The 27,654-nt window shown below is 43.1% G+C and overlaps 2 protein-coding genes across 2 annotated transcripts in view; both read left to right on the top strand.

Annotated features, from left to right (window-relative positions):
* rabgap1l (RAB GTPase activating protein 1-like) overlaps nt 1-27,654 on the top strand; it is a 124,114-nt gene that overhangs the window by 15,485 nt on the left and 80,975 nt on the right. The window contains exons 10-12 of the mRNA XM_008293025.1: nt 2,369-2,498; nt 7,850-7,943; nt 9,562-9,712. Of these exons, the coding sequence (XP_008291247.1) occupies nt 2,369-2,498; nt 7,850-7,943; nt 9,562-9,712 (375 nt within the window). The remainder of the gene's footprint in view (nt 1-2,368; nt 2,499-7,849; nt 7,944-9,561; nt 9,713-27,654) is intronic.
* gpr52 (G protein-coupled receptor 52) lies at nt 23,884-25,002 on the top strand. The gene has a single exon (XM_008293022.1). The coding sequence runs from the start codon at nt 23,884-23,886 to the stop codon at nt 25,000-25,002; it is 1,119 nt and encodes a 372-aa protein (XP_008291244.1).

The raw sequence follows: 27,654 nt of genomic DNA, 5'->3' as shown, positions 1-27,654 counted from the left end.
GGAGAACCCGGAGAGAACCCACGCTGCACGGGGAGAACATGGAGTCTTCATGCAGAAAGATCCCAGGTGTCCTCACCGGGACGCGAACCGGTGACCTTCTTGCTGCGAGGCAACGATGCTAACCACCTTGCAGCCCCAAGCTCAAACCAGCTTTTCCAAAAGAAATAATAAACCTTTAGGAGCTGCTGAAGGATTGGCGGATATGTAAACATAAAATATTCAGTTAAGCTTAAATGTTTCTGCAAGTGAGCTCCATTTTTTTTTTTTTTAAAAAAGATGCAGAAATAAAAATCAGCAACATGTCAGTTATAATTTTGTCTGCCTTTTAAGATGAGGAAATAAAAGTTTGAGGCCACATTCAGAAGTTAATGGGACCACCTGCAGAGAGATGACAGTGGTTGGAAATTAGTAAAAGACACAGAGATCCATTTATTGTTAAGGCAGTTCAAATAAAATGGTGCTTGTCTCACACAATAACTTTCAGCAGAGAGTTGTTAATACCTAATGAATTGGATTATCCTGTTTAGTTCTGTTCCCCCCTCACCTCCTCTTTATTTTATTATAAATCCATAATGGACGACATGTTTGTACAGTGAACCTTCTTTGGCCCAAAGTTCTACTGAAATGTCCTCACTGTTAATAATTCATCCTGTAGGGTTAACTATTCACTCACAGAGGACGTAGCAAAGCAAATTATGTTACCTAAGCCTCCTTGGATTTTTCTCTAAAAATAGGCCAGGCTTGATATTCTCTGCCAATTTCTGTTCTCATCGCCGACTTGAGTTAGTCATTAGATGCCATGCGAGTGGGAGGATCAATACCGCTCATTGATCCGTTCTACCAGGTGGAGGAGAGGGGCAGCAGCTCCGGAGTGGCTGAACACACCAGAAATAATCATCAGTTCCTTCTGACACCGAAGGTCAATCAGATGATCTTGTGCATTTCTTGAATCTGTTGCGATGCATTTAAGTAGTTCAGACAGTTTTGCGCTCCACATTTAAATGTTCTGTTAAAAGGGAACGTTGCTGAACTTCACCGCATTTCTTTTTTTAGGTGTTGAGTAACATTTTAGAAACCGAACATCTCTGCCTGTTGTACGCACGCCCGGTATTCACTACGGATTTCCTCACTGGGGTTTGCCAGCCGCTGATTAAATATCTGTAACGATTTGTTAAGGCATTGATTAAATTATTAATTCTGTTTTTCATCCCTGTAAATGACCTCAGGTAGAGAAAAAAATTTAAAAAGTCCAATCAATAACTGAATAGTGACTTTAATCCATGATAGTTTGTTCTATATGATTTCTTTCATCTTTCACGTTTAACCTTCACTATACTAGTTCTCATTTTGCACCTCTCAGATCATTTAAATAGCTTTTCTCGCCTCCAACCACCAGGTCAGTGGTTTAACCGAGGCTCCACCACCGAGCTCCTGCCTCAAAACCCCCGATGGAGCTTCAGATATCAGCCTCTTGTTCTTGTATTGGTCCCCTTTGATGGAACTGTGAGCTCTGGCCTGTTGTCGGTCGGGTTTACATTTGTTCGTGCTGATTGTCCTTTTGAGGTTGATTTCACACCAAAGCAACACCTGCACATATTCTGGCTTCTTTCTGTCCTGGACAAACGTGAGGGAAGGCTCTGCTGGTTGGACGGTGTCAGTGCAGGGCCACATCTCTGACACAATCCTGAATATATCTTTAATAAAGTCACAAGGCACTTTCACTCTGATTGCAGACACTAAAAGTCTGCAGCTGTAAACCCACTCTTCAACTGGCTGACAGTCCATTGTTGCGAGTTATTTAACTGGTAATCAGTTTAGACTGTGTAGCAGCCAACAGCCTTTTTTCGGATTGGCTCGCCTTTTTATTTTTTCCCCCCCATACACTTGTCATAATGATAATTATAACTGACAAAGAAGGCTTTTTAAAAAAAGCTTGTGCCTACAAACGGCACTGAAACAAACCCTTACAAGCAACTGTAAATGTTACACGTTCGAGCTGTTGATCAATCGGATTTCAGGTGTTTTAAACTTGCTTTGTGTTTCTGTGCAAACATCTGGATCATGGTTTGTATCTGCCAGCTAAAGCAGCACACGATAGAGTGTGTGGAGTCTATATTCTCATATTTCTCATGATATCGGGCAGATCTATACCTCATTTGCATGCAGCCGTTGTTCTGTTTATTTGTTTTACTTGTTGTAAATCTTTCCTACTACACCATATTTCCACTCATTAACTCTTTCAAGATGGATGATTTTCTATTTTTGATGAATGTATGATTGCACAGTTTCAAAAATCGCCTACATTTATGAAAATTTGTTGCCTTTTAGATGAAAGAAATCCTGATTGTGTGTCTGCATGTGTGCACAGCAGGCACCGGATAGAGTGGGTCAGAGCGACGCTGTGTACGAGGTGGTCAGTCTTCAGAGGGAGGCGGAAAGAAGCAATGAAGAAAGAGGACGGCTGGCCTCACCCACTGAGGAAGAGGAGGCTGATGAAGGTACTCTCGCTCTCTTTGCAGTTGCTCAGTATTTGCCCACTCACTGTTAGTTGAGTTAATCCTTTAAAGTATGTACTAAACAACAATGCAGAAATTCTCTCTGAAGCTTTCTCTGCGTGCGATGCCGCACTTATTCTACCGAAAGCCGTCCTCTCAAACACACACATTCCTACAGACACACGTGCGAGAAGTCGACATAATTTGTCCTCCAAGGCTTGATTGAAAATGTGACATTGCATTGTTCAGCCCCATACAAATCTCACACCGCTTTGAATATCTGAAGAGAGAGAGAGAGAGAAAAACGCCACTTCTGTGTACCTTCGGAGGCATGACAAAGAATGGAATTGGTTCACCACAAATAGCTTGTTGGTGGGAGCAATATATATCCAACAGTCACGTTTCTTTTCAGTGTTGTGTGAAGGCCTCATCTAAATTAGATCATATGTCCAGATATGCACTCTGAAATGGAGGCTTAGCGACACACACACACACACACACACACACACACACAAATTCATTCTATTTGTGTTGCACAGCCTTGTCACAAGCACGTGTACGCTATTTATTAACAGACATACATCAGCAGTGAAGTTTAATTTTGTTTAGGGGCGTAAACATTGGCAGGGATTTATGCACATGTGTGTGTTTGAAATGTTTATGTTCGTTGCAAGGCATGTGACATCAGTGTGGACGGATTATGTGGAATGAGTCTGATTCTGTGTTTCGCAACAGATTTTGTGCATTTGTATGTGTTGCATTGTGCACAGCAGTGAGCTGCAGGTACAGTCTCAGGGGTTTTGCAGAGTTATTTGTGTGATTATGCACGCTTGTGTGTGTGTGTGTGTGTGTGTGTGTGCTTGTGCATCAGGCGTGTGGAGCTCGGCCCAATCCTGTTAGGGCTTGTTGGCTTATAGCACTGGAGCACTGAGGTGTCAAGCAGCATCCAACACCTCTCACATGGCCTTCTAGTAGGATGTGAACGGTCTTCTTCAATCCATTAGACCAGCGGTCTTTAACCTTTTTTGCACCATGGACCGGTTTTAAGCAAGAAATTTTTCTACGGACCGGTCATTACGCACATACGTATAATAATAATTGTTTTTCTTTCTATTGAAAAGTTTCATAAATGAATAAAATTAATTTTTATTGCTTAACATGTTTACTTTTTCTTCTGTCTCAGTATTAAGTCTCTCCCACTTTCCAAAGCAGCTCTCCTGAGACGTTTGTTGTTGACTGACGGCTTCGTTTAGCAGCCGGGCATAAAAACTGACAGTCAAGTGCGGGAAACGAACACAAACAGAAGTGACGGGAAGACGAGCTAGTCATGTTTCAAAATAAAACATCCTGCAGACTTCGCTGGAAATAAAAATAAACTAATAAAACGTTTTTATTCTATCTGTGCGGCCCGGTACCAAATGACCCACGGCCCGGTGGTTGGAGACCACTGCACTAGACCATATCATGGAAGGGGGTTTGCTTTAATGCCTTTGTTTTTTTTTAAATGTTCCAATTAATGATGATCTGTTGTTCAGGTGAAAATTAAATACAAGGCGACATATGACACAGAATACAAAAACAACTGTTCGGGTTTTCTTATTCCAAACGTGTCTCCTGACCGCTGGTGCAAACACGCCGTTTAGCACAAACACTCCGATTAGAGCGACTTATCAGCCTTGTGTTTTGATTAAGAGCCTGAACGTGATTGGTTTTGGTGACAGAGCAGAGTGGATGTTTTACCGTCAGTAATAGCAGCATAGCCAAAAGGGACAGAGGTAAAACAGCAGCAGCACAAACAGCACCAACCCTGGCTGTTAGACTCCAGTGGTTTCCAAACATGACCCAGTTTCAGCCCGCTAATATAAACAGGATTGGCATTTCCACCTGACCACTGGGTAGGTAGAGCAGGTGTCGCAGATTAGGCCTGGCCACGATTCAGACTGCACGCTTCATGATAATACTAATTTGGATAAAGGTGCACACTTAGGTGTTCATTTTGCTGGTTTCGGTGTGTGTGTGCATATTCCTGTGTCTCTTTAGGTGAGTTTCTCCCTCCGCGGTGGGTAAAATAATGCTTCACTGCAGCCAAATGAATGCAAATGGAGATCTCATTGACTAAAATGTCTTCATTATGAATGTATGCATAGCAAAAAACACCTTTTCACCGTATTATTTATTTTATTTATGCGAATCATAATAGCGTTTGTGGACAACATACAGGTTAATTAGTCCAACCTATGTGGGAAACCTGTGACATTTTAATGGGAGACAGATTTCTGCAGTTTTATGGTTCAGCAATCAGAGCTCTGCGGTGGAATATCGCCTCCGTGAGAGTGAATTACAAATCTTTACAAAACATGCTGTTACAATAGAAACTTCTGTTGAAAACGTTCTTCAAAATTTTGATGGAGCAACGGGGGGCCGTCTAACTTTGGAGGCTTGTCTTCATCTCACCGTGCTTCATCTCTCAATCCTCTGCGGCTGTAAACAGTCGTGTGCCTTTTCTCCTTGAAGCGCTGAAACATATTAACAGAGTGGAAGACAAAAATCGTCTCTCCGATGTCTGTCTGTCTGTCTGTCGAATCGACCAGAGTCACGAGTCAGCCACCAAGGCTGGAGCTGACGGCTTTCAGCTGGCACTGTGGGAGCCATTCAAAGGGCTTTTTCTATGCCGCCCCTTCTCCTCCCCCAGAGCTGAAAATTGGAGGCGCTCAGGGCCGCGGAGCTGGAGGTCAGCCTCATTGTGTGCAGAAATGAATTCACTCCTAGTGTAGACGCCACTTCTGCGCACACACTCGTTCAATTCATGTGGATATTTTTTTTCTCCCCCCGTGGAAGCTACAATGTGGAAAATAGGCCTGAAGCTGACATTTTCTTTTTTTCTTTGCTTTTCCTTTCACGCAGCATGCTGTGTGATTGTTTTTTGTCACAGTGTCTCACACACACATGCTCACAGACGGATAGACAAAACCTGTGTGCTCCTGTTTCGTATGCATCACACAAACGGTGATCATACACACACCTTTATCTATACAGTCCCTCTGCTTCATCAGTTATAACTGGAACCATCCTGTATCTCTAAACATACACAGTGAGGAGAGAAGCAGATTTTTTTGAATCAGTACATAGCTGTCAAACTAGAAGTGTTGTTCAAAACCAAAGTCCATTGAAGAGAGCAACGCATCGGCAATAAATAACACATCTCTGTGATACTAATAGGACATTTCTGCTGGCTTTAACATAGATAAAACCAATTCACCGGTGACTTGAACATCAGAGAGATCCCATTTGAAAGTAATCCCACAGTGAACATGCAGTCCCTCTCCAGATTAAAAGGTAACAGTAATGGCCCTCGTCTTCGCTGTTTCTTTCATCACCTGGTAAGATGGCAGCGTTATTGGACTCACGCTTCCCCGCCACGTGGCCCCAGCAAATCTGAGGACAGCGGCAGCAGCTTTGTGCTGGATCTGAACCATTCGAAACGACTCATCAAGCATTTATGAAGACCTGAAAAGCTCCTGCTGAGGTTGTGAGGATGTATAGGAGCAGCGGGGCAGTGAGCACAGTGGCAGCATGTCCTCCAAGAAGACATCTGCCTCATATCCTAAATGTCAAGTCCTTACTGGAGTCTTCATCGGGAGTGAATGACGCATTTAAACATCTATTTTCTTTGAAGACAAATTTCAACCAGAGACATTGCTGTAACAGCAAGATATGTCCATAAATATTCTTAGTTATTTAGGTCATTGAATTCTATGATAAAGATCCTTGAACCGTGTTAGACTGGACATGTTTTTGTGGTTTAGTTTTTTCTTGTGGTTGTTTTCGACCTGTAGCGGTCTTATTTCAATCAGATAATTTAGGAAGAAGATGGATCGTGATGTGAGTGTCTGTATGTGTGTGTCACTTATAACTGTCCAATATATTTTTTTAATCCAATGTGAAACTCATTTCAGCATCTTCTCCGGTGTAACACACACCAATCAGCCACAACATGAAAACACTGACAGGGGAGGTGAACAACACTGATTATCTATACAGTGGCCATACCTGTCAACAGGGGGACATATTGGGCAGTGACAAGTTGGTTCTCGAAGCCGATGTGTTGAAACCAGGAAAAATGAGTCGCGCCAGGATCCGAGTGGCTTTGACAAGAGCCAAATTGTGATGGCTGGACGACTGTGTCAGACTCCTGTCAGACGGGGTGTTGGGTGGTAAAGGTTGGACTGTGTGGTGAAGAGCTGCTGTAGCGCAAGGAGCCAGCTATGATGGAAAGAAGTAAGAACACACGGTGGGGAAAATGCTGACCCCAGCCCACATTTAGGTGTTTACAAAGGGCCCGTCAGCTTCTGAACCGGACCAGAGGAAGAAGGTGGTCTGATGTGATGAAACATGTTTTTGGTTGCATCGTGTGGACGGTTGTGGTGTGTATGCGCTTTTTGCCCGGGGAAGGAATGGCAGCAAGATGCCATATGGAAGTAATTCAAGCCAGCAGAGACAGTGTGATGCTCTGGGCGATGTTCTGCTGGGAAGCCTTTAGTCCTGCATTCATGTGGACGGTGCTTTTTCATGTACCACCCAACTGAACATGGCAGCAGGCAACACATCCCCTTCATCACAACAGTATTCTCTGATGATCTCTTTCAGTTGGACAATACTCCCTGCCACACTGCAAACATTGTTCAGGAAGGATTTAAGGAACATGACAAAGAACTCAAGGTGGTGACTTGGCCTCCAAATTTGCCGAATCTCAGTTCCATCGAGCTGCAAAAACTGTTCCAATCCGTTGAGGCCTCACCTCACAATTTACAGCTGGTCATGTCTTGGTGCTTGAGACAACAAGACACCTTAAGAGGTCTTGTGGAGTCCCTGCCTGGACAGGTCAGCATTGTTCTGGCAGCACAAAAGGGACCTACACCATACTAGACAGGTGTATACATTATACAGTGTTATAAAATCCATGTTAGCAGCACACATGCCAGACATATTCTGCTAATCTGTGTGTGGATTGCATGTGCGTTGGTTCCAGTGGGTGGTTTCTGTGTGGGGACCAGTTCATCTCTCCAGCAGCAGAGCGGGCCAGACAGTCAATTAGTGCTTTTGCATCTAAACACAAGTGGTTCGTTGTGCTGATTGCCTCTTGTCTGCCTCACGAACTGCCAGACGGGAGAACAGCAGTAATGGAAGGTGTAGGCACTGCACAGGCACTCCTGCCTCCATTTAGCTGTGTGGCATCAGTATTAAACATGTTTAAAATGAGCATTGTGTATCAGAGTAGCTTTATGATACAGATATCATCCACGTCGTGCTCTGAATGTATATTAATGTGTGAGTGTGTCTTCTCTGTCTTTCAGATAGTGACAGTGAAATCTCGAGCGGGACGGGAGACGTTTCCAAAGACTGTCCTGAGAAAATACTGGAGTCCTGGGGAGGAATCCTCAACAGATGGTAGGGCTTCAGAAAAGACAGCGAGAAGTGTGGGCATTGAGGAAAAACATGAAGAAGGAGTAAATCCGGACAGAGATTTGGAATATGGATGGGGGGAGATCACTGGTTAGAGTCAAACTACACACGTCTGAATGATTAGAACGCACAATAGAAGACAGGGAGACTTGAGGAATGTGCAGATAAATGTGTGCCTCATTTAAAAACATTGATTTTAAGAGGCATGAATGATGTTAACGTTGTTGAATATGAAGAACTTGGTTCAGACCGTCAGTGGGGAGCTTAATGTTTCTGACTATACCGAATATCAGACACAACGTTTTTGTGAAATGTCTTAAAGAAACAGCATTTGGAGTAATTCCGTTTTTAGTAGAGGGACTTTAACATCTTAATGAAGTGTTCAGATTTCCAGCTGTGTTGCCTTCATCACATGTGGATGACCAACAGGAAGTGAAGCCCTCCCTGCCTCATACAGAGTGTGATATACAGCCTGGGTTCGCTCCATTATGGCAGCTTGATTGTTTTATTCTCCCAGTTTATATGGTCTACCTACTCAAATTAAAGCCCAGACTTGGCACTTTAATGCAGCATCATATATATTTTTTTCATTTCAAATGGAATTGGCTGCAGCACAAAGCCTAAAGAGCAGACAACATGCGCAGTCCAAATTCTTATTCTCTAGCCTCTATATCACTTAATTTATCTGGTATAACCCAAACTGTCTTTTTTTTTTTGTTAATACTTTTTGAGCTTTTACACGAAGCAGCACTGATACGTACAGCTTTAGATACATACATACATTATTAACTGAATAAAAGATGATTCAGGCTTTTCGTTTGAGTTGCCAGCCTGTTTTCTTGCTGTTGCATCAGCACAATGTAGTGAAGCTTATTGGGGAAATTGCTTTCATATGGCCTCAATAAATGCATTATGATGAGATTTCAAGCATCATTAAAAAGAGCTGACAGTGTGTTTTCAAAAGCAGATTTCTCTTTTTTTTTTCCTCATGTGGGAGCACAACACTGCTACTCCAGACTACAGTATTGTACTCGGTCGTTTTGTTAGTGGAGTACTGCATGAATACATATACGATGTGTTATTCAATGAGGTCGGCAATGCTATAACTAGTACTGGAGTTAGTAAAGCAATGAGGACGTGAAGCTTGAGCCGAGATGTGGGAGAACAACGCAACGTCAGAGTTGTGTTGCTGTACGAAGCAGCTCCCAGTATATTTGTGTGCGTTCGTATTAATAGGTAACGAGGGGTTCAGTCAGCCCATCCTACTCGGCAACCAAAGTGAGAAACAACCCGAGTACGTTCTGAAGTAATTATACTATAATTAATAACCACTTTGTTTTTGAGACAGAACTGCGTTTATTTTGTGCAGCATGAATACTTCAGTGCGACAGACCCACACCTGTGATTGACTCGATTGGTCTTGTGCTGTCACTGCCCACATGTTATCGTGTCACACCCACAGGACATACTAAAATAAAGTAATTATCAAATCAGTCCAGCTGCACTTCAAATTAATGAAGTGGCTGAACCGAACTGAGTGACATTTTGAAACAGTGGATTACTTTTGTCTGTGTGTGTGTGTGTGTGTGTGTGTGCGCGCCAGGCATGGGAACCTGTCCAGTCGTCCAAAGGGTTTGCCCTCATTGGTTCGCAGTGGCATTCCTGAGCCACTCAGAGCTGAAGTCTGGCAGCTGCTGGCTGGTTGCCACGACAACCATGACCTGCTTGAGCACTACCGCATCCTCATCACCAAGGTAAACTCAACACACACACACACACACGCACACACACTCGCAGACCAGGGAGGGACAACTGCTGATGAGAAGTTGCGGTTATGATGCACAAGCTGACACCAAAACATGTCCTGGATGCTCACGTACATACATGAGTGTGCAAGTTTTCAAAGATTTTATTTTATTTTTGTTTTATTTTTTTTTAAATACATCCAGACTTGAGGGCTGTCAAGGCAACAAGCTTTTCATGGTTTGTGCTGGATCTTGTGTGTTCGCTGTAGCTCAAAAAAATGATTTCTAACAAAAGTCGAGATGTACTTGGACTTAGAATGATGTGTATAGTTGTCTTCCTCCATGTTCATGTTGAAATATCCACATGTTGCTTATAGTCTCACTATACTGGTGTTTTATCTTTTTCTTGCATGTGGATGTTCCCTCCACCTTACATAGACAGTTCATTGGTTCTTCCAGGTGAAGGGTTCGTTGTGTTATGGTGGGAAACCAGATGCGTGGTGTGAACCATTACGAGATTGTGTCGCCTTGATGAAAATATTTGTCCCTATTTTGTGCAGTCATATGTCCACCCGGCGTCACTGATACTGCAGTTCATTAGAGCTGTTCCTCTGAACTGTGTGTCAGATCGGAGAACACTTTAATTTAGCGGTGACATTTAAAATGCATGCGGTGCTGTCTCAGGACAGCTCGTGCTGGCCCTTTGGCCTCCCAGAGAGCTTGCAAGAAGTGAAAGTGAATTTTTGGACCTTTAATATTTAACTGTTGGATGTTTTTTAAAGCTGTGTTCGCATATGACCTGTTTGGTGCAGTTGGTGGGTCAGTTGAGCTAGGATGGTGAAGATGCTGTCATAAAGGTGTGGGCCAAATTCTTGTGCATGAGCAGTGTCTGCAAACTGAATCCAAGTCCGTTTCGTATGTTATTTGGTTAGAACCAAGGGATTAAAAGATTCGTGTCATTCAGACAGAATTTAGGACAATTGTTGCTCTACTGTCTCAGATTTTTTGCAGGATTTACTTATTTGTTATTCAGGACCCAAAACAGAGTTCTGTGAAATGTTTTGGCAAAAGATTAAGAATCTCATATGTTTCCAGACCTGACAATATTTGTATTTTCACCCATCTTACCCGAGAAGCCAATTTAATGGTTTAATATCTCCAGAAATGTAATTCCCAGAGCCATGAAATTTAATGAGGACACAGACAAAATCGTTGCAGCAAATCCAAACGATTGAATGGCTCCAGCAAATGCCAGATTTTGTTTCCTGGCATTTGAAAATGGAAAGAAAATATATGGCAAACCGAGCTTCCATTTTTTGCTAATTCGACATGTTAAACTGGTGATGTCTCATTCGTATGACCAAAAAAAAAACTGGGTCTATATATCGTCAACGTATGTGAAAAGGTACAAGTTGCTTCCAGCTTGTCTTCATGTTGAAACACGTTGGACGTAAGAGGCTTATTTTGCCTGACTTATGAACATGGAACAGAGACACCGGCTGTGTCGTCAGATGGAGGCCACTTCAGCCTGTGTGCATGACAGTATGAGGTGGCTGAATTCACCACTGTCACCTCAGTGAGCCATCGACGTCGTTCAAGTGCCCTCCATGTGGTGACGCTCGTCAAAATAGCAAAAAAAAAAAAAAAAACCTGGGATTTTGGCTTGCCACACATTAAATCATGCTGCTGCTAAATTGATGAACCCACCAGATTCATGTGACAGACAAAACAAATAACACAAATGGACTTCAGTGCACAAATTCACATGTTTTTTTTTGTTGCATGTTTTACTGGAGAATGACTTGTGCTAATCTAAAACCACATAAACAGGCAATCAAAAGTATGTAACGCACATGTTGTCAATATTATAACTCATAGTAGAAGGTCACAATGTACAGTCATCCTCTAATTTATTCAGAACCTCCCGTTACAGAAAAGGCAAAATTCACAAGAGTCACTCAAATAAGTAGAAACTGAAAAAAATAATAATAAAGAAAATTTTGCTAAATTAATGTTTATTGAAGTAAGACATTGTTTTGTAATTGTGGTTGAAAAGAAAAAAAACAAACAAAAAACAACTGTCCCATACAAATTAGAGCACAGTCTGATTGTGAGTTACAGAAAACCCTTGATTGCAGCGATTGGCTCGAAGAATTGTTCAACAGAATGTTAAATATTAGTTTATGGGTCCCATCATGCTCTTTTTTTTTTTTAAATGTCTCTGTTGAACCACAATTCAAAAGCAATGTCATGATTTTTATTACATTTTTATTTATTATTACTTTTGTCAACTTTTTTCAGTGACAGCTGTTTTTTTCCCCTTCTTTAATGGGAGGGTATGAATAATAGGTTAGAGTTCAGGAGGGCAGAAATGAGAAGAAGTTCAAATGGATGCTGATGTTAAATTAGGCGAGAGTAGCAACGCTTCTAAACTTTGACTGTTGCGTTTTCCCAAATGAACGGATTAACGAAGGTCAACTGTGGGAATAGTACTGCTCTTAATTATGATACTACAGCTTAACAACATCTGACCATATGAAGATTCCTTTCACTCAGTTGCACACTGCAGGAAAATGAGAAACAATACCAATCCAACATGTTTAACCCAGGACATATTCATTACATTTCCTTGATATGTGCAGATTTTGATCTGATTTATCTTAGTCTTGTGTAATTTTTAGTGGTTGTGACCAGGCAGTTGCATAAAGTCAGTGACCCATTCTGACACTGTGAGACCTTTGCACACCAGTCTGTAATGGGACCGATCCCCACTGGACCAGACAGCAGCAGCAGCAGCAGCAGCAGCAGTAGGAGGAGGTGATATAAACACTCAAAGTAGACAGAGATCCTCCTTTTTATTGATAATAACATAGTCTTTCTCTTTGCCACACAGGAGCGGGTAAAACTACCTGCCTCAATCAATAAGCAGAGGGAGAGGGGAATAGATGGAAAGAAGAAAAATTGTGAGAGGGAGGAACGTGGACCCATAAATATGAGGCTGATAGTGACTGAGAGGAGAAAAGGAATGTGTGTAAATGTTAAGAGAGAGCTGGCAGACTTCTTCCTAAGGCACAGATTTTTTTAGTTGCAGTGAAAGTTTCTTAATGTTTCTCTTAATCTCTCATCTTCATGTGTTATATTGGACAGTGTTCCTGCTGCCCTTTCATTTGTCTGCCTTTTCTTTCCCGTTTTTCTGTTTCCCACAGTCACTCACTTTCTGTCTTCCTTTTTTTATTGCTCACATTCACTTTTCTCCATCGTATCAGCCATGTTATTCTGTGCCTTTCCTTCCTTCTCCCCTTCGCTCCCTCCCCCAATTCTTTCTCGCCCTGGTTACATAAGACCAAGCTTCTGTAGTTCAGCTCATTTATTCTCATTCCGCTGCCTGGACCACGCCCACATCCTCTGTCTTGCTGGAGTAGTGATGGTATTGATAGGCGGTTGGTGGGGCTATTAATAGCTGCACCAAATGAATGGAACTGAGGGAAGATGGAAGAGGGAGGGTAAAAGGGAAGTGAGGCAAATGACAAATGTCTGTTGTCTGTGCTCGGTGACAACGTTAATGCTGATTGAATTCTAAGTAATTGGACTGCCGTTCTGTTGGAAGTGCCATTAGTGTGGTAAATAGGCACTGTGTCTCACCAGGGGTCCTGTGTTAGGGACCCACAGAGAGGTTTTTGACCTCGTGAGGATCCCTAATGTGAGCAGCACTGGGCTCGACTAAGTTACTGAGCGTTTAGCAGCTTGTGGCCCATGGCCGGCTAGGTTGATATCAGAGATCGCAAGTGTCATGTTCAGTGTTGAACTGCTCTCATTTACAGTCATCACACACAGAGTCACAAATGCACAATCTGTCACACACACCACGGCCTCAGGGCATCTGAGACATTCACAAATAACTCCTTTCGCGGCTGGTGCAGCGCTGTGTTTGGGGTAGGGGTTGGGGGGTTTGCTGGTGACATTTGAACAACCTTTTCGTGTCCCCAGAACTGAACAAGCCCAAGGTGTGCTGCCACGCTTGAACCCACAGCTTAAAAAAGCTCTGCCAGCTATTTCCATGGCTGCCTTTTCCAAAAGCCAATCTCACTCACAGCACAGCTAGTGTGTTAACAGAGGTCAGGATCTCTCCTCAGGTTCGATGGCTCGAAGCAGAAGCCTGGAACAGCGGTTTTTCCGCAGCAGGCTGTGAGGAGCCTCAGACTGTATGAACCTGAAGGTCTTCCAAGGAGATTGTTTTGCAGAGGAGATTGATTTTTCTTTCTTTCTTTAACTTTTTTGTCACATCTTCACACTGTCCTATGAAGAGAATTTGTTCTAATTATCAGCAACGGATTTAATTTATATTGAACAGACTCTGGATCTATTTTCTTGAACAGACCAGTTTTATTGATGCATATATAACTGCCTTTTAAATATGAACGCAGCATAGTATTTCTTATTACCATCCTACTACACACCACCTTTGTTTGGGATCTGTTGCTTTGTCATGCACTAATTTAAGTGCTTTGTCCTCTTGGTTATTTGTTTGCTAGCTATTGTGACCCCAGTATAGAAAAATCTGCAAAGAAATGCATACAAGATAAAAAATTACATATTATTTACTTTTATTTTTCTGTACTTTCTCACTTCTTACCTGATCTTTGCTGGTATCCCGTCCCAAAACTGAAACAAACCCACAAATTCTGTACAAAACCTGCAATTTAAAGCAAAGATCAAATTATACGAGGCCTGTAAGGTGCTTTACATTTTGCTGTCAAATCATATTCAGGCCAGGCGCCAGCTCAGTGATGACATTTAATGTTGGTGTACAATCAAAGGTAGCATCAGCCATGCAGCCAGACTGGAATAATACTACACCCACGCCTGATAACCCGCATACAGACACATGGAGTACAATGTACATAAGATAGGCTGCTATGGTAACAGCGAGGGTCTTTGGACTTGCTTGAAGTTGTCTCCATGACGATTCCGTGTCTGCTTTCACCTTTGTCTCAACATTCTGCTTTAGTTAATTAAGTACTTGATATTTGAATAATTGGAACCTAGGTAGGTGGCCAAGCTCTTATGAGTTTCCACAAGTACTTTTTCAGCCTTGTGGCAACCGCTGCAGTCACTACTGTACAGTATCTGTATACAGTGGTTTGGATTTTGACTTTTTCTGTTTTATTTCTTGGTTTACTCGCTGCACTTACACAAGACAGTGAAAATATTAAAATCATACTGCTTGTAACCTTTTCTCAGTGTCGTAGGTGCTGAGAGCAAAAAATAAATAAATGAAAAAATGACAGATTTTGACATTAATGCAAGATTTTTTTTAACCTTTAGCTGATGAACAGTATGGCTGTGTGCAGATACACAGGATGCACATACATAAACGTCATTACTCAGTTTAGTTGTGCCCTGCGACTCCTCTGAGATCCCCCATCATTCATGGATGAAAAAAATCCCCGCGAGGGTCTCGAGTATTGTCAGTTTCATACGATACACACACACACACACACACACACACACACACACTCTCTCTCCATCCTCCCTCATAGTATCTGTAGGGACCAGCTGCACCACATGTCCACAATACAGCCAACACCACTTCCATTCTCCCCTCATTTATATAGGTCTATTCACAGCATTCCTCCTTTCTTGAGTCTGCGTGTCTCCATTATGCGTCCATCCAGCTCCCGTTCACATACAGCATCCACGGCAGGAAACCAGCAGGCACCCGGAAAGGACATGCTGCCTTTCATCAACCTACAGTCAGTCATTTCCCTAAGCCGAATAACAAGAGAAAAGACAGAATCCACGACCGATTCTGAGTATTTACCAGAATGTGTGTGTATACTATGTGTAGTTGAGGTGGTGTTTTTAAATTATTCAGCGCGCTTTGAATTTAATGTAGACGTTCCCATGTAGACAGAAATGAACAGACTTATGGGGTATTTGTTGTAACTGTAATTGTGCCTCCATACAGTAGCGAGTGCATCCACTGTGTGTGCGTTATCTTAGCCTCCTAGCCGTACTGACACTGATATGACAGCTCGGATTAGGGAGATCCAGCCTCCAGCTTCTTCTTTGGTCACAACACTTGTGTGTCTCAGTCTTCAAACCGACTGTAGCCTCACAGCTGGAGTAGTGCTCCGCTTCTTTCTCCTCTTACCGCCGAGCAAGCGCCGGCTTGTGTCTCCTAATTCAATAAGTCTGAATGAATTGCCACGAACAACATCAATAACTTTTTCATCTTGGTGTTGAATTCAGATGCGCAGAAAGGGTATAGCGGGAATGTTGTTTGGATGCAGTTTAAAGCAAGATCAAACTTGAACCTGCTCTGTTATGCAAAAAAAAACAACATTCAGCATAGTCAACAGCACAGGACTGCATACCGCTGAACATACGGTGGTGACGCATCCATAATACAGGCCAACAGCCTGCTAACACAACCCATTAAAGCAATATGTTAGTGATGTTAAAACTGCAAATGCAAAGCAGAGCCTTGATCTGCACGCATTTGTCACGCTTGTTTTTCTGTGACAAAAAACATTCAGATCAAGTGAAAGCACAAGGACTTGATTACTGTTTACGTTCGGATGACTAAGAGACGCACATTACATCCTGACCTACATGGTACAAGGACAATAGGAGCTACGGGATGATGAATATAAATATCCCAACCTGAGCGGTCAGACAGGTCTTCACCGCCATGTGGTGTGATATTAAATGAAGATGATAGATGGTGATTTCAGTGGGCAGCCTGTCTTTGACCTTTAGTTCCTCTTTACCATTCAGCTGCTGTAATCCCAATGTAAGCAGTATACATGGTGACATTGTGCTGGAGGTGACAGTGGTAGAGATATTTTTAACATTAGGATGGTCAATATAAGTTGTGGCTGTTTGAAACTTGATAATTACAAGCTGTTAATTTGCTCTCCAGATACTGCTAATTAACTCCTTTTATTTGACATTCTCCCCTTCTCAGTCTCATGTGTCGTTGCTGACATATTGGCCTGTAATAACACAACTATTAAAAACAATACGCAACTATCGTCACGCTTTCTGTCCCTAGTGGCAAAGAGATGTGACTGTAAAAACTGTGCACATAGTATACCTATATTTTCCAAACCTGATGCTAGTCTGTGCCGCTTTCTACACTCCAGGACATCGTTGAGCCAAGAGAGGCCGAGGGGCTTACAAAAGTCACTGGATTAAATGATCACAGCATCTACAAGGAGTGCATGATTTCATTTTCACTCTCAGTTTTCCCGGCAGTCTTAATGACGGCTTGGTAAACTGCAAGCAAGTCGGCGACCCCCCCTAATGTTGCTTCAAATCCTTCGTCGTCTGCGCCGTAAACCTTGGAAGCGAATCCAACAACAAAGCTTGACCCACTCTTGATAAATATAACACTGGCTTCTGTCTGCTAAGCTGGTTTAGTGTTGGTCTATTGATGGTGCTAGCTAAAGGTCTGTATCCAGGCAGTGAGCCAGCGCTAATCTGCCCCACTAAACACCTATCCCCCCCTTTTCCCGGCCCCGGACTCCTGAACAAGGGGGTTTGTCAGTGGTCAGAGTTACAGTACAGAAACGACTACGTTTACATTTTGCTGTTTAGGAAAATTAAATCACATAAACTTCCTTGTAAATTTTGTACAACCAGTCCTTAGAGAAGCCACTAAACAAAATCGAAACTCCTTTTCAAAAGGATTGGTGGGAATAAAAATGTGATAATGGGGATGCTAGTTATAGGAATATGACTGTTTGGCGTTGCATTCCTCCACCAGCATCTTTGTAAGGAATCAATAAAACGCCTTCCGTGATACTTTTTGTAATAAATCATCGGCCGTCAGTTCTTAGCGGACAAGACAAGTCTTCTATCTGTATCTGCGTCTTCAATTACGACAGCATGAGAGGAAAAGGTGGCCCATAGTGTGATCTGAAGGGTGTTCCTGTTTTTGCGTCTTGTTAGTCTGATCCCAGGCGAACCTACCGCCACACACCGAGAACAATCCTGGGCCGAGGAGATTTCATTCATTTTTAAAGAAAATTAAATTAAAATTAAAATTAGCATTGGTGCCACAATAGATGTCCGCTGGCTGCCTGCTTTATTGAACAGGTACTTGTGATGTAACATCTATGAACGTTTGTGTGTTGGTCCTCATGTCTACGTATTTTCATTCTTGTCAAGAAGTGAAGGACCATCACCTTACCTCTTTTTTTTCCCAACATTTTCCTTTCTGTACATTTTTTTTTTTATCCTGGAGAAAGTATAGAAGACTTTGTACTAATGTCAAGTGAACAGAGCTTAAAGTACTGACTGTCCTGTGGTCAACCTTCAGGAGCAGGCTGACTACTGTAAGTTGGTGCCTGACCTCTAAGTATTCATCTTTCTGTCTACATAAGGTCAGCCATTTGTTGAAAAAGCTTCTTTTCATGACAGTCTTTGGATTATTTTTTTTTTCCTCCCAGAGCAGGTTTATCATTTGTTTTGTTCCTATTTAATTGAATGATTGATTAAGCACCACGTACAGCTTGCTCCAGAAGGATGGCACACATATAAACTCTACTCACCTAATTATAGTCACTCATCTTCTCCTGGTAAAGAGTCTTTGAACAAGATGGTGAACACCCTGCCTCATTATTTGCTGTGCTCTGGATAAGCCTCCCAGCCAAACACCTTTTAATGTAGACGTAAACTCCCTGCTTATGCTGACACATTGCTGTTGAGACTGAAATCAGCAGGAGCCCAGGGGTGGAGGAGGGTGGGATGCTGGGAAGCCGTGAAAGGTGAATCAGACTCCACCTTTGTTTCCAAGTGGCCCTGCTGGCTTTGTTTTGGAGCAGAATGAATTATTAACGGTGGCCTTCTGGTCGTGTTTTTCATCAGTGTCCACCTCCAAAGGTAAAGAGCAGCGTGTTGAGAGATCTCCATTGACTGGCTCCTTCCATAGTGACAACACAACTGTCCACCTGACCTTCTTCTTCTTTTTTTAGTCTTGGTTTTTTCTATTTTTAGTTTAAGCTTCCTGTCTTTCTGACCAGTCTTCTTCATTGTTTATTTATTTATTTTACAGTGACCACCGAAGTAGTTTAACCTCGTAAACATTTGCTAATAGACAATAAACCTCTTGGCTTCTGTTTGAGCTACACGCCTGCTGCTGCTTTTATGTTGATTACTCCCCTAACAGCTCAGTATTAGTATCAAAAATGTTGTATGTTATGTACATTGATGGTAATTAATGGTTATTATATTATCGGCAAATTGGAAAATTGAACAAAAACAGAAATCCCTTATTTAGGAATGTTGCGTCTGAAATACTTAAACCAAGATGCAACTCTTGAGTGAAATGTTTGCCGCTACTGCCTTTATATATAAGTCAGCAAGTCCGTGCAAGCATTTCCTGTGTCTTGAATGCTCTGTCATAAACAGGTGGCAAGTCAGAGAATTGGAATGGCAGGAGCCACCATTTACTGTGTTTTTTTATTGCATCATATTACATTTTCCTCGAGGACACTGAAGGGAAGGAATAGGTTCAGCCATTGTCACTGAAGGCACATTGCTTCGTGTTGGTTTTTCTCCGATGGTTTCATGTAAAACTTTGTGTGTGAATTTGACCAAACAATACTGTAGATTTCTCGAATTAGACACAATTATATAATTGGATAATACAGTCGTGACTCGATAATCCGACCCTTAACAATCCTAATCCTTGCTGCCACGCCCTCAGAGTTTTGCAGAGCGTTTTGATAACGTTTGATCACCAAGCCCTGTTGTATGCGCTGACCAAATTTGAGGTGTGTAGGAGTTAAGCCCTAGGAGGAGATAGATTTTGAAAATGGCAAAAATCACAAAAAATTGCACACTTGTTTCAAAATGGCAGACTTCCTGTTAAGTTTATGGTGTGGGTCCAAGAGGCTTTTTTGTGCATCCTGATGTGTTACATATGCCTACCAATTTTTGTAAACATCGATTAAATGTCCTGCGGGGGCTAATTGCTGCAGGGGGCGCTATAGAGCCATTTTGCCAAACAGTCACACATTGTCTGTGGTTGAGCCGATAGTGACTCGTATGTCAGTTTTGGGGAGTTTATGAGCATTCCAAAGCTGTCAAAAAGTCCTTTTCGTGTCATAGAAGCTATGCGTTGCCATGGCAACACCGTTGCTTGAAAACACAAAAGCTTCACGCTGTAGCATCAACAATGTGGAAAGACTTAGCTGACCAATTTTAGGAATGATATCACAAAGCTTGGAGCAATGGCACAAGTAAGTGTAATACCTCAAACAGCCTGTTACCAATAGGTGGCGCTATGACTGTGAATAGATTTTGGCATATGGATGTGATCAGGACAGCAGTCTGATCAAATATGTAAAGTTTGAGGCAGAATGGAGCAGGTACAGGGTAGTTACACGGTACTTCCTGTTTCATGGCGAAGGATCAAACATCAGAGGGTTACCATGGCCACGCCCTTTGACCTCTGCAGATGATGTTGATAACATTTTACCTTCAAGGCGTTTTCTACCTGCTACCCACGTTTCAGCGCTCTGTGACTTACCCCCAAGGAGGAGTTAGCTCAGATTGGACAAACAAACAATCCAAAATGGCGGACTTCCTCTTGGGTCTAGGGTACGGCTGTCACTGACTTTTTTGGTCGTCCTGACCTCCTCCATATTCCTACCAAATTGCGTGGGTCGAGGTCAGACATGCTTCCGATGGGACTCTGTTGAAATTTTCTAGGTGGCGCTGTGGAGCCAGTTTTCTATTGAGGTGTGTATTTCCCCCTAACTATAAAGTTTTTCACCGGGTCTGATGTGTGCGCCAAATTTTGTGAGTTTTCGAGCACGTTTAGGACCTGAAAAACACGTTTCTTTGTGACGAAGAAATAATGACGTAGCAGTTCCAATAGGGTCCTACGCACTGTAGTGCTCCGACCCTAAATATTAACAACAAATGAACCTTCAGCCATCAAGCCCTCCTTGTATCTCAACCTGGACAGTCCGACAGCCTTGCTATCCGACTTAAAAGAAGGTTTTACGTTTAGTGTCAGATTATCGAGTCACGACTGTATCCTGTTTTGTTTTTTGTTTTTTTCCAGTCTACTCCGGTGTACTTTATACTAAACAATATTAAGGACTAGTGCTCTAGCAGAGACTTATCTCAGGGCAGTCAGGCAGCAAAAGTCTCTTCTTCTTCTATGATTGCTTTACTTTTTGTTGTCTTTGCTCTATTCAAACATTTATGGGATCATTTAATCAAAGCGCTCTTCCTAAAAGAGTTCAGGTGTAGTGTTGGTTCAAATTGGCCATTTTCCATCCAGCTTTTAGCCATCCACTCCTCAGTGACCCTTAGAATTAAAACAATAATACAGTAATGATACCAAAGTTGCATCGAATGTACCTTTTTTTGCAAGCTTCTGCTGCCCAACCACGGTGCTTGACACTTTCTTTCCATCCGCCCTTCTGCTTTGCCAATTTGCTGTCACTTGATCCTCTTTATCATCCGCTGGCCAGAGGATGCTCCCAACTGGCCGAAATGCTTGGCAACTGTAACTAAGGGGCAGACATAACTGTGCTAAGCTGTTGCTTGAATAAGAATAAATAAAGACACCAGAAGAACCTGGAGCCTTGATTGATCATTTAGAGGACGCGTTTTACAAGGCTTAGCTGTCCAACATGGCCCTTAGCATAATCAAGTGTTTGTGTTGGTCTGAAGACGATGTTCAATGCTGGTCGTTTGGTTATTTGTTAATTTAACAAAGTGGCAAATAGAGGGAAAGTAGAGATGGTAAAATGAGTCACTTGTAAAGTCAACAGTTCTACATTTGATCATTTTATGTTATATTTTTATCGCTGTAGGTTGTTTTTATGTATGAACGAAGCAGAACTGTTTTATAAGCATCGGGCAAGGTGAATATATGGAGAAGGGGAAGTGAGAGGAAGATGTGGGACTTAAACGGGGAAGGAAAAAGAGGAGGGGAGAAAGGGTGGAAGGGGGGAGGGGGCTTTAGTTAATAGAAAATAGACTGTGAGAGAGATAAGTGATATGTAAATAGGAAATGTATCCAAATTTACCTCTGGGAGAAAGCCAGTCTGAGAGACAGGATAATGTGGCAGGCAGCCTCAGGTGCAGCTGGGAGGGGAGGAGGCAGGGCGATGAGCGAGGAGCTGAGCGAGGAAGAGGGAGGGTTTGTGTTTGTGTGACTTTGTGTGTGTGTGCAAAGAGAGAGAGAGAGAGAGAGAGAGACTTGAGTGTGCAAGCTAGAGAGATTGTGTGGTGAGGGAGGGAGGGAAGTGTAAGCCAGTCACAGCATCTCTCCTCACTGCACCAGGGCTGAGGGACTCTTCGTCCCCTCGCTTCCCTCGCTGCAGATTTAACTCATTTCCATCAGCGCAGTCATCTTTTTTTTTTTTTTTTTCCCCCCCTTGCATTTTACTTGCCGTTTTGGACAGATGCATTGCATTCATCTCTTTCTGTGTGCCAGGATCCAAGGATTTATTTATTAAAAACGTGAGTTGTCCTCTTTATCGGATGTAAAAGGGGAGATTCGCTGAGGACAGTGCTTAAAACTGGGACTCCGAATGGGACTCGGTCTTTTCTTTACGCTGCTAGAGTGGATTCCCCTTTTGTTGCGCTGCCAGTGTTTTGTTCAGGGCGACAGACATACTGAGAGAGGAGTTAAAGGCGAGGCTATAAGAGCCCATACCTCCACAACTAAACAGAACGCTCACTTGAAAGGACTGAGGCAAGTTAGAAAATCTACGGTTGCTTTAAGCACTTGAGAAGAAGGTACTAAGCCCTGTGAAGCACTGCCAGGGCTTCAGAGTGTCACATCGAAAATTCAAGTAACAAGTTTATGGGATAAATAAGTGGATTGCCGATTGATCCCCAAACCCCTCTCTGCAAGTGTGCCACGGGATTGCTGAGGAGTGAAATTGAGTGGAGCGCTGAGTTATTCAGCTGGCCTCTCATTGCTCCTGGAGAGTCCTTTCACATGCCTGCATGGAAATCTGACATTCAACACTTTCATCAACAACTGGACTTTTATGTTTGCTTGTGTTCCGCAACTTGCAGTCCAGAACTCTGCGAGGCAAGATTGCACTTTTGGATTTTAACTTTAGATCACTTTATCGGCAGAACTCATCCAGATGATTTCGATGCACGTGGTTTTACCTCATTCTCTCTAGGGATGCCTTGTAAACACATTTTCCCCCACCGCTATGTGTGCTGAGAGAGCTGTGACATTATCTCCTGCGGAGATCCCCTTGTTGTTCTAGCCTGTGTCTGTGTTTTGATTCAGACAATAGCTGGGCATACAGGGGCTCCAGACACTGACCAGAGGACCACCAAAATAAGGGAAGCCTGCCTTTACACAGTAAACACACGAGCACCCATAGCAAAGTGAAACTTTGGATTGTATGACTGGTTGATTCAAAGAGGAAGATGCAATTATACACCAAGAGAAACTCCTTAAAATAAGCTCTTATTTTTATTCAACACATTGGTCCCCTAAAATGTGTTTTTGAGAAGTAACCGCACTCAGTACATTCAGTTTATTCTGTAGGTGTGAAATAGGAGCCATTATGCTGCTTTCTTAGTTATTCTCCTCTGAGGAACTGTAAAGTGAGGGTAGCATTGTACTTTGCTTCATGCTTTAACCCCATGTGGTTTCCTCCCTCACATCTTCGCTGCTCTCTGCCCTTGTGAGGACAGCTTTTGCCCTCAGCCTCCTGGTGGCAACTCTCATTAGAATCAGGCGAAGAGGCTACAGACTGGGAGGCAAAGCAGCAGGGAAGCTCTGCTTTGGGATAGATGCTGGCCACAACACCAATGCTCCCCTGCTTTAGGTTTACTGAAGGAATACAGCTTTTTTTCTCCCTGCTCCTGACTGGTACCCACCCACTACTTTCACTAACCATGCGTGATTGGAAAGGAGAGCTAAACGGGCTGTCCTACCCTCCCAGAGGCTCTATTGATTTTCCTCCAGCCAGTGCTCATTTGATTGAGACCCAGCTATGTGAGAGTAAGGTGAACGAGAGCATGAGTGCGCTAGAGAGAGTATCGAGCTTTGTGAACTGAGGGAGGCTGCAGACGCCTGGTGAAGAACGGGAGGGAGACGGGCACTTCTCCAGTTTCAGGCCAGCTGCCTAATGGGTGGCACACCACAAACCTGACCCACCTGGATAGCACCCAGAACAATGAACCAGTCTGAACTGACAACGGACACGTTGCTCACTGCCAACAGCAGCCATGGAGACTTCTTTTCTAGAAGGGCCTCCAACCACTCCTGTCCCTTGGGCTGGGGGCTGAACGAAGGCGTAGAGGCTTGTGTTCTGGAGACTGCTGTCATTGTGCTTCTCACAGTGCTCATTATTGCTGGGAACCTGACGGTGATCTTTGTGTTCCACTGTGCCCCTCTGCTACACCACTACACCACCAGCTACTTCATCCAGACCATGGCCTACGCTGACCTGCTGGTGGGCCTTAGTTGCCTGGTGCCCACCCTGTCCTTGCTCCACTACCCAGCAGGCGTCCAGGAGCCAATCACGTGCCAGGTTTTCAGCTACGTCATCTCTGTTTTGAAGAGCGTTTCAATGGCCTGCTTGGCCTGCATCAGTGTGGACCGCTACCTGGCCATCACTAAACCACTGTCCTACAACCAGCTGGTGACACCGTGTCGGCTACGAGGCTGCATCACCCTCATCTGGGTGTACTCTAGTCTGGTTTTCTTACCCTCCTTCTTCGGCTGGGGTAAGCCAGGATATCACGGGGATATTTTTGAGTGGTGCGCTCACTCCTGGCCGACCTCTGCCCTCTTTACGGGCTTTGTGGTATGTTTGCTGTATGCACCTGCTGCCCTCGTGGTCTGTTTTACTTATTACCACATCTTTCGCATTTGCCAGCAACACAACAGGGAGATCAGTGAACGGCGAGCACGTTTCCCCAGCCAGGAGATGGAGGCTGGTGAGGGGAATGGTGGCGGGCATCATGGAGGGCATGGACCAGATCGGCGCTACGCGATGGTGCTCTTCCGCATCACTAGTGTTTTCTACATGCTTTGGCTGCCCTACATCATCTACTTTCTGTTAGAAAGCTCCCATGTGCTGGATAGTCCTGCCCTGTCCTTCATCACCACCTGGCTGGCCATCAGCAATAGTTTCTGCAACTGTGTCATCTACAGCCTGTCTAACAGTGTGTTTCGTCTGGGCATGCGCAGGCTCTCTCAGACTATTTGCTCCTTCAGCCACTGTGCTGCAGATGACCGGGACTTTGGAGAGCCTAAACCAAGAAAGAGAGCAAACTCGTGTTCCATCTGAAGGGAGGACTTTTACAGGGTGAGGATACTCCTGGAATCTATGAATGGGAGATATGAATCTTAACAAGCATAGCAGCTAGATCATTTGCAGTTAAATTGGCAGGGCTTAACCAAATGGAAAACCGTTTCTGTTGTATCAGCTGACACCAATGACATTGGCTTGGTCACAATAAACAAGTTATTGCATTGCAAGCTTTTCAAGGAGATGGGTGCAGTGTCTAAACAGAGAGATTTAATGAGAGATGGACACTCTGTGATGGCTTTAATTCTACAGTACCATGGAGGCTTTCTTCGCCTTTACATCTCGCTGTACGTCATCAGCCAGGCCAGACCTCGTTGGAAAAAAAAACAAAACTGTAAATTCCAAAAGGTTTCCGCAGACATCAAATGTGACCACTCTATTTCATGTCGCTCAAGTTTTGCTGGTAGTGGTGAAGTGGATCCATTTTTTATTAGACGTCTCCATTCTTTAACTGTCATTAGCAGATACAGTATAATCCAATAAACGCTTATGCTCACAAGCCCGTTAAAGGGTTGTAAATGGACATTAAGACTTCGTATCCACGTAAACTTACGCACAGTGACAATGACAGCCATTATGCTGCTAAAAACAAATAAAAGACAATGTACGGCCGTGACTGTTTCCTAGAGGAAAGCCAGTTGTCGTTTCTGCTCTTCTTCTTCTCTTCTAGGAGGAAGATGCATAGTCATGATGTCTGCCACTTTATTCGATCGACTGGCCAACCGACAGTCTGACAGCTGGTTGAAATTTAAGTGGGGTTGTTTATGAAGATCTCCTGCTAAACATGGTTTTAATGTTATACTGCAGTCTTCAGAAGTAAACCTAATGTAATGCTGTGTAGACAGTTACACAGCAAGTACTCCGACATCACAGCAGTGGACCAAGGACAGGAAAACCTCCTAAACCTATAAGCAGTAGTGGAACCTTAAACGGGAGGTAAAATCCTTAAAACGACAACCACATTAGGTTGAGTTTTTGGCTTACTGCAGTAGTGTGACCTGAATTAGATGTTATGCTGATCCCATTGTTCACCAATTTAAACAACAGCTGAATATGGCTGCTCACCACCTGAGTGAAAAACACCTCATTTACAAATTTAGACCGAGGATGTGTTCGGCTGAGCTTGGTTAGATTGACCGAGGCCTCTATATTGAGGGCAGTGAACTGATGCTGTCAGCAGATAACTACTCAGTGTTCTTCTTCTCCCAAGGTCCCCTTTTGCACCTATAAAGTAGCTCATCAGCACCAGGATTCCCACCACTGACCTGGTATTCGTGACGTGGCTGTGTTATGAATATAACAGTTTATTGTATGAGTGCTCATGATCGTTATTTCTAACCAGCAAATAAATATTACATCTTGTATATGGAGGGTTATGATTACCGGATTTTGAACACAAAAGAAAAACCGGCTATTATATAATTCTGAATTTAATTTGTAATATTTTACCTCAGAAACAGAATTTTCTACATAAACTGATTTAAGGATTTTCCTATTTTTAGATGCACCTGCTGGATGTTGCTTTCAACCCACTCACAGACATAAACAGATATGAAAGATGATAGCAGCGGCAGCGTAGACCTGAAGACGTCTCCGAGTTTTGGGGTTGTTTTGGGGGTCATAGTTATCTGTGTTAAAGATGATAGTGGGTTTTATTTCCCAGCCACAGTGTACGGGGGCTCAGATTAATGTGATCTGATCTGTCTGGAGGTTGCTTTGAGGTTAGAACTTAACAGATCTGAAATTACATGCTGAGTTGTGTCAACATTTAAGGCTATCGGTATCTTATCTTGTCCTGGTTTGTTGAACTACTGGTCGGACAATCGTCTGCACTTTTAATTTCTCAGCTCTACCAATTCTGTTACCAATAAACATGAAAAGTTGCTGCCCTCAAAATACAGGCTGAAATCCTCTACAAGTTGTCAAGAAGTTGTATTTCTTATGAGGCAAAAAAACCCCAAAAAGGTTTACTTTAGAGGACATTTCCTGAGCTGTTTTCATGACATTTGAGCCAAGCAAGAGATAACTGTGCAAGGGAGGGCAGAGTATATGTTCTAGAAGAAGAGTTTTTAGTGGGTTGTTTGTGGGGTTTTCATTTGAGATGGGTAATTAACTTCATTCTGCAAAAATATTCTAGTTCTTGTGTTGTTTTACTGTGCCCTCCCAGCTTGGCGACTGTTCCCCAAACTTGGGCGTTTGCTGTGTAAGTGCAGGTGGTGTGTGCCGTTGAAGCGACCTACAGACTGCCTTCGGTTGTGATCTTCACCCTTTGCTACAGCTCAGTCATTCCAGTCGATTTACCTTCGATGGTGTACATTTCCGCGCTCATTAGATCAGTGTCAAAGGATAATTCATTTCACATTAACGCAGCCACGTTCTGTAACCGACGGCTTATACTGATTTCCCTCTTTGCTCATGTAGTGGTGTTGGTCATTTGTGGTTTAGGCCCTGCTTGTAATGTAAATGTATATTTGTCCATGCAAGAAACCAAGTGACACAGCAAACCCGGTCCTTTGATATTGTAACCGTTGTTCCATTCAATGCTGCTTAACGGTACCCTGTGTGAGTTGTTCCTCATTTTAAAGCTGCATTAAGCGATTTTTGACCTCTAGGAGCAGGAAGACTCTGACC

The sequence above is a fragment of the Stegastes partitus genome, unplaced genomic scaffold, assembly GCF_000690725.1.
Source record: "Stegastes partitus isolate 25-593 unplaced genomic scaffold, Stegastes_partitus-1.0.2 Scaffold852, whole genome shotgun sequence".
NCBI classification, from domain to species: Eukaryota; Metazoa; Chordata; class Actinopteri; family Pomacentridae; genus Stegastes; species Stegastes partitus.
This window is presented reverse-complemented; position numbering and strand designations above follow the sequence as displayed.

What these genes read in the sequence shown, in the direction of transcription:
- gpr52 (XM_008293022.1), top strand. Translation starts at nt 23,884, where the DNA reads ATGAACCAGTCTGAACTGACAACGGACACGTTGCTCACTGCCAACAGC.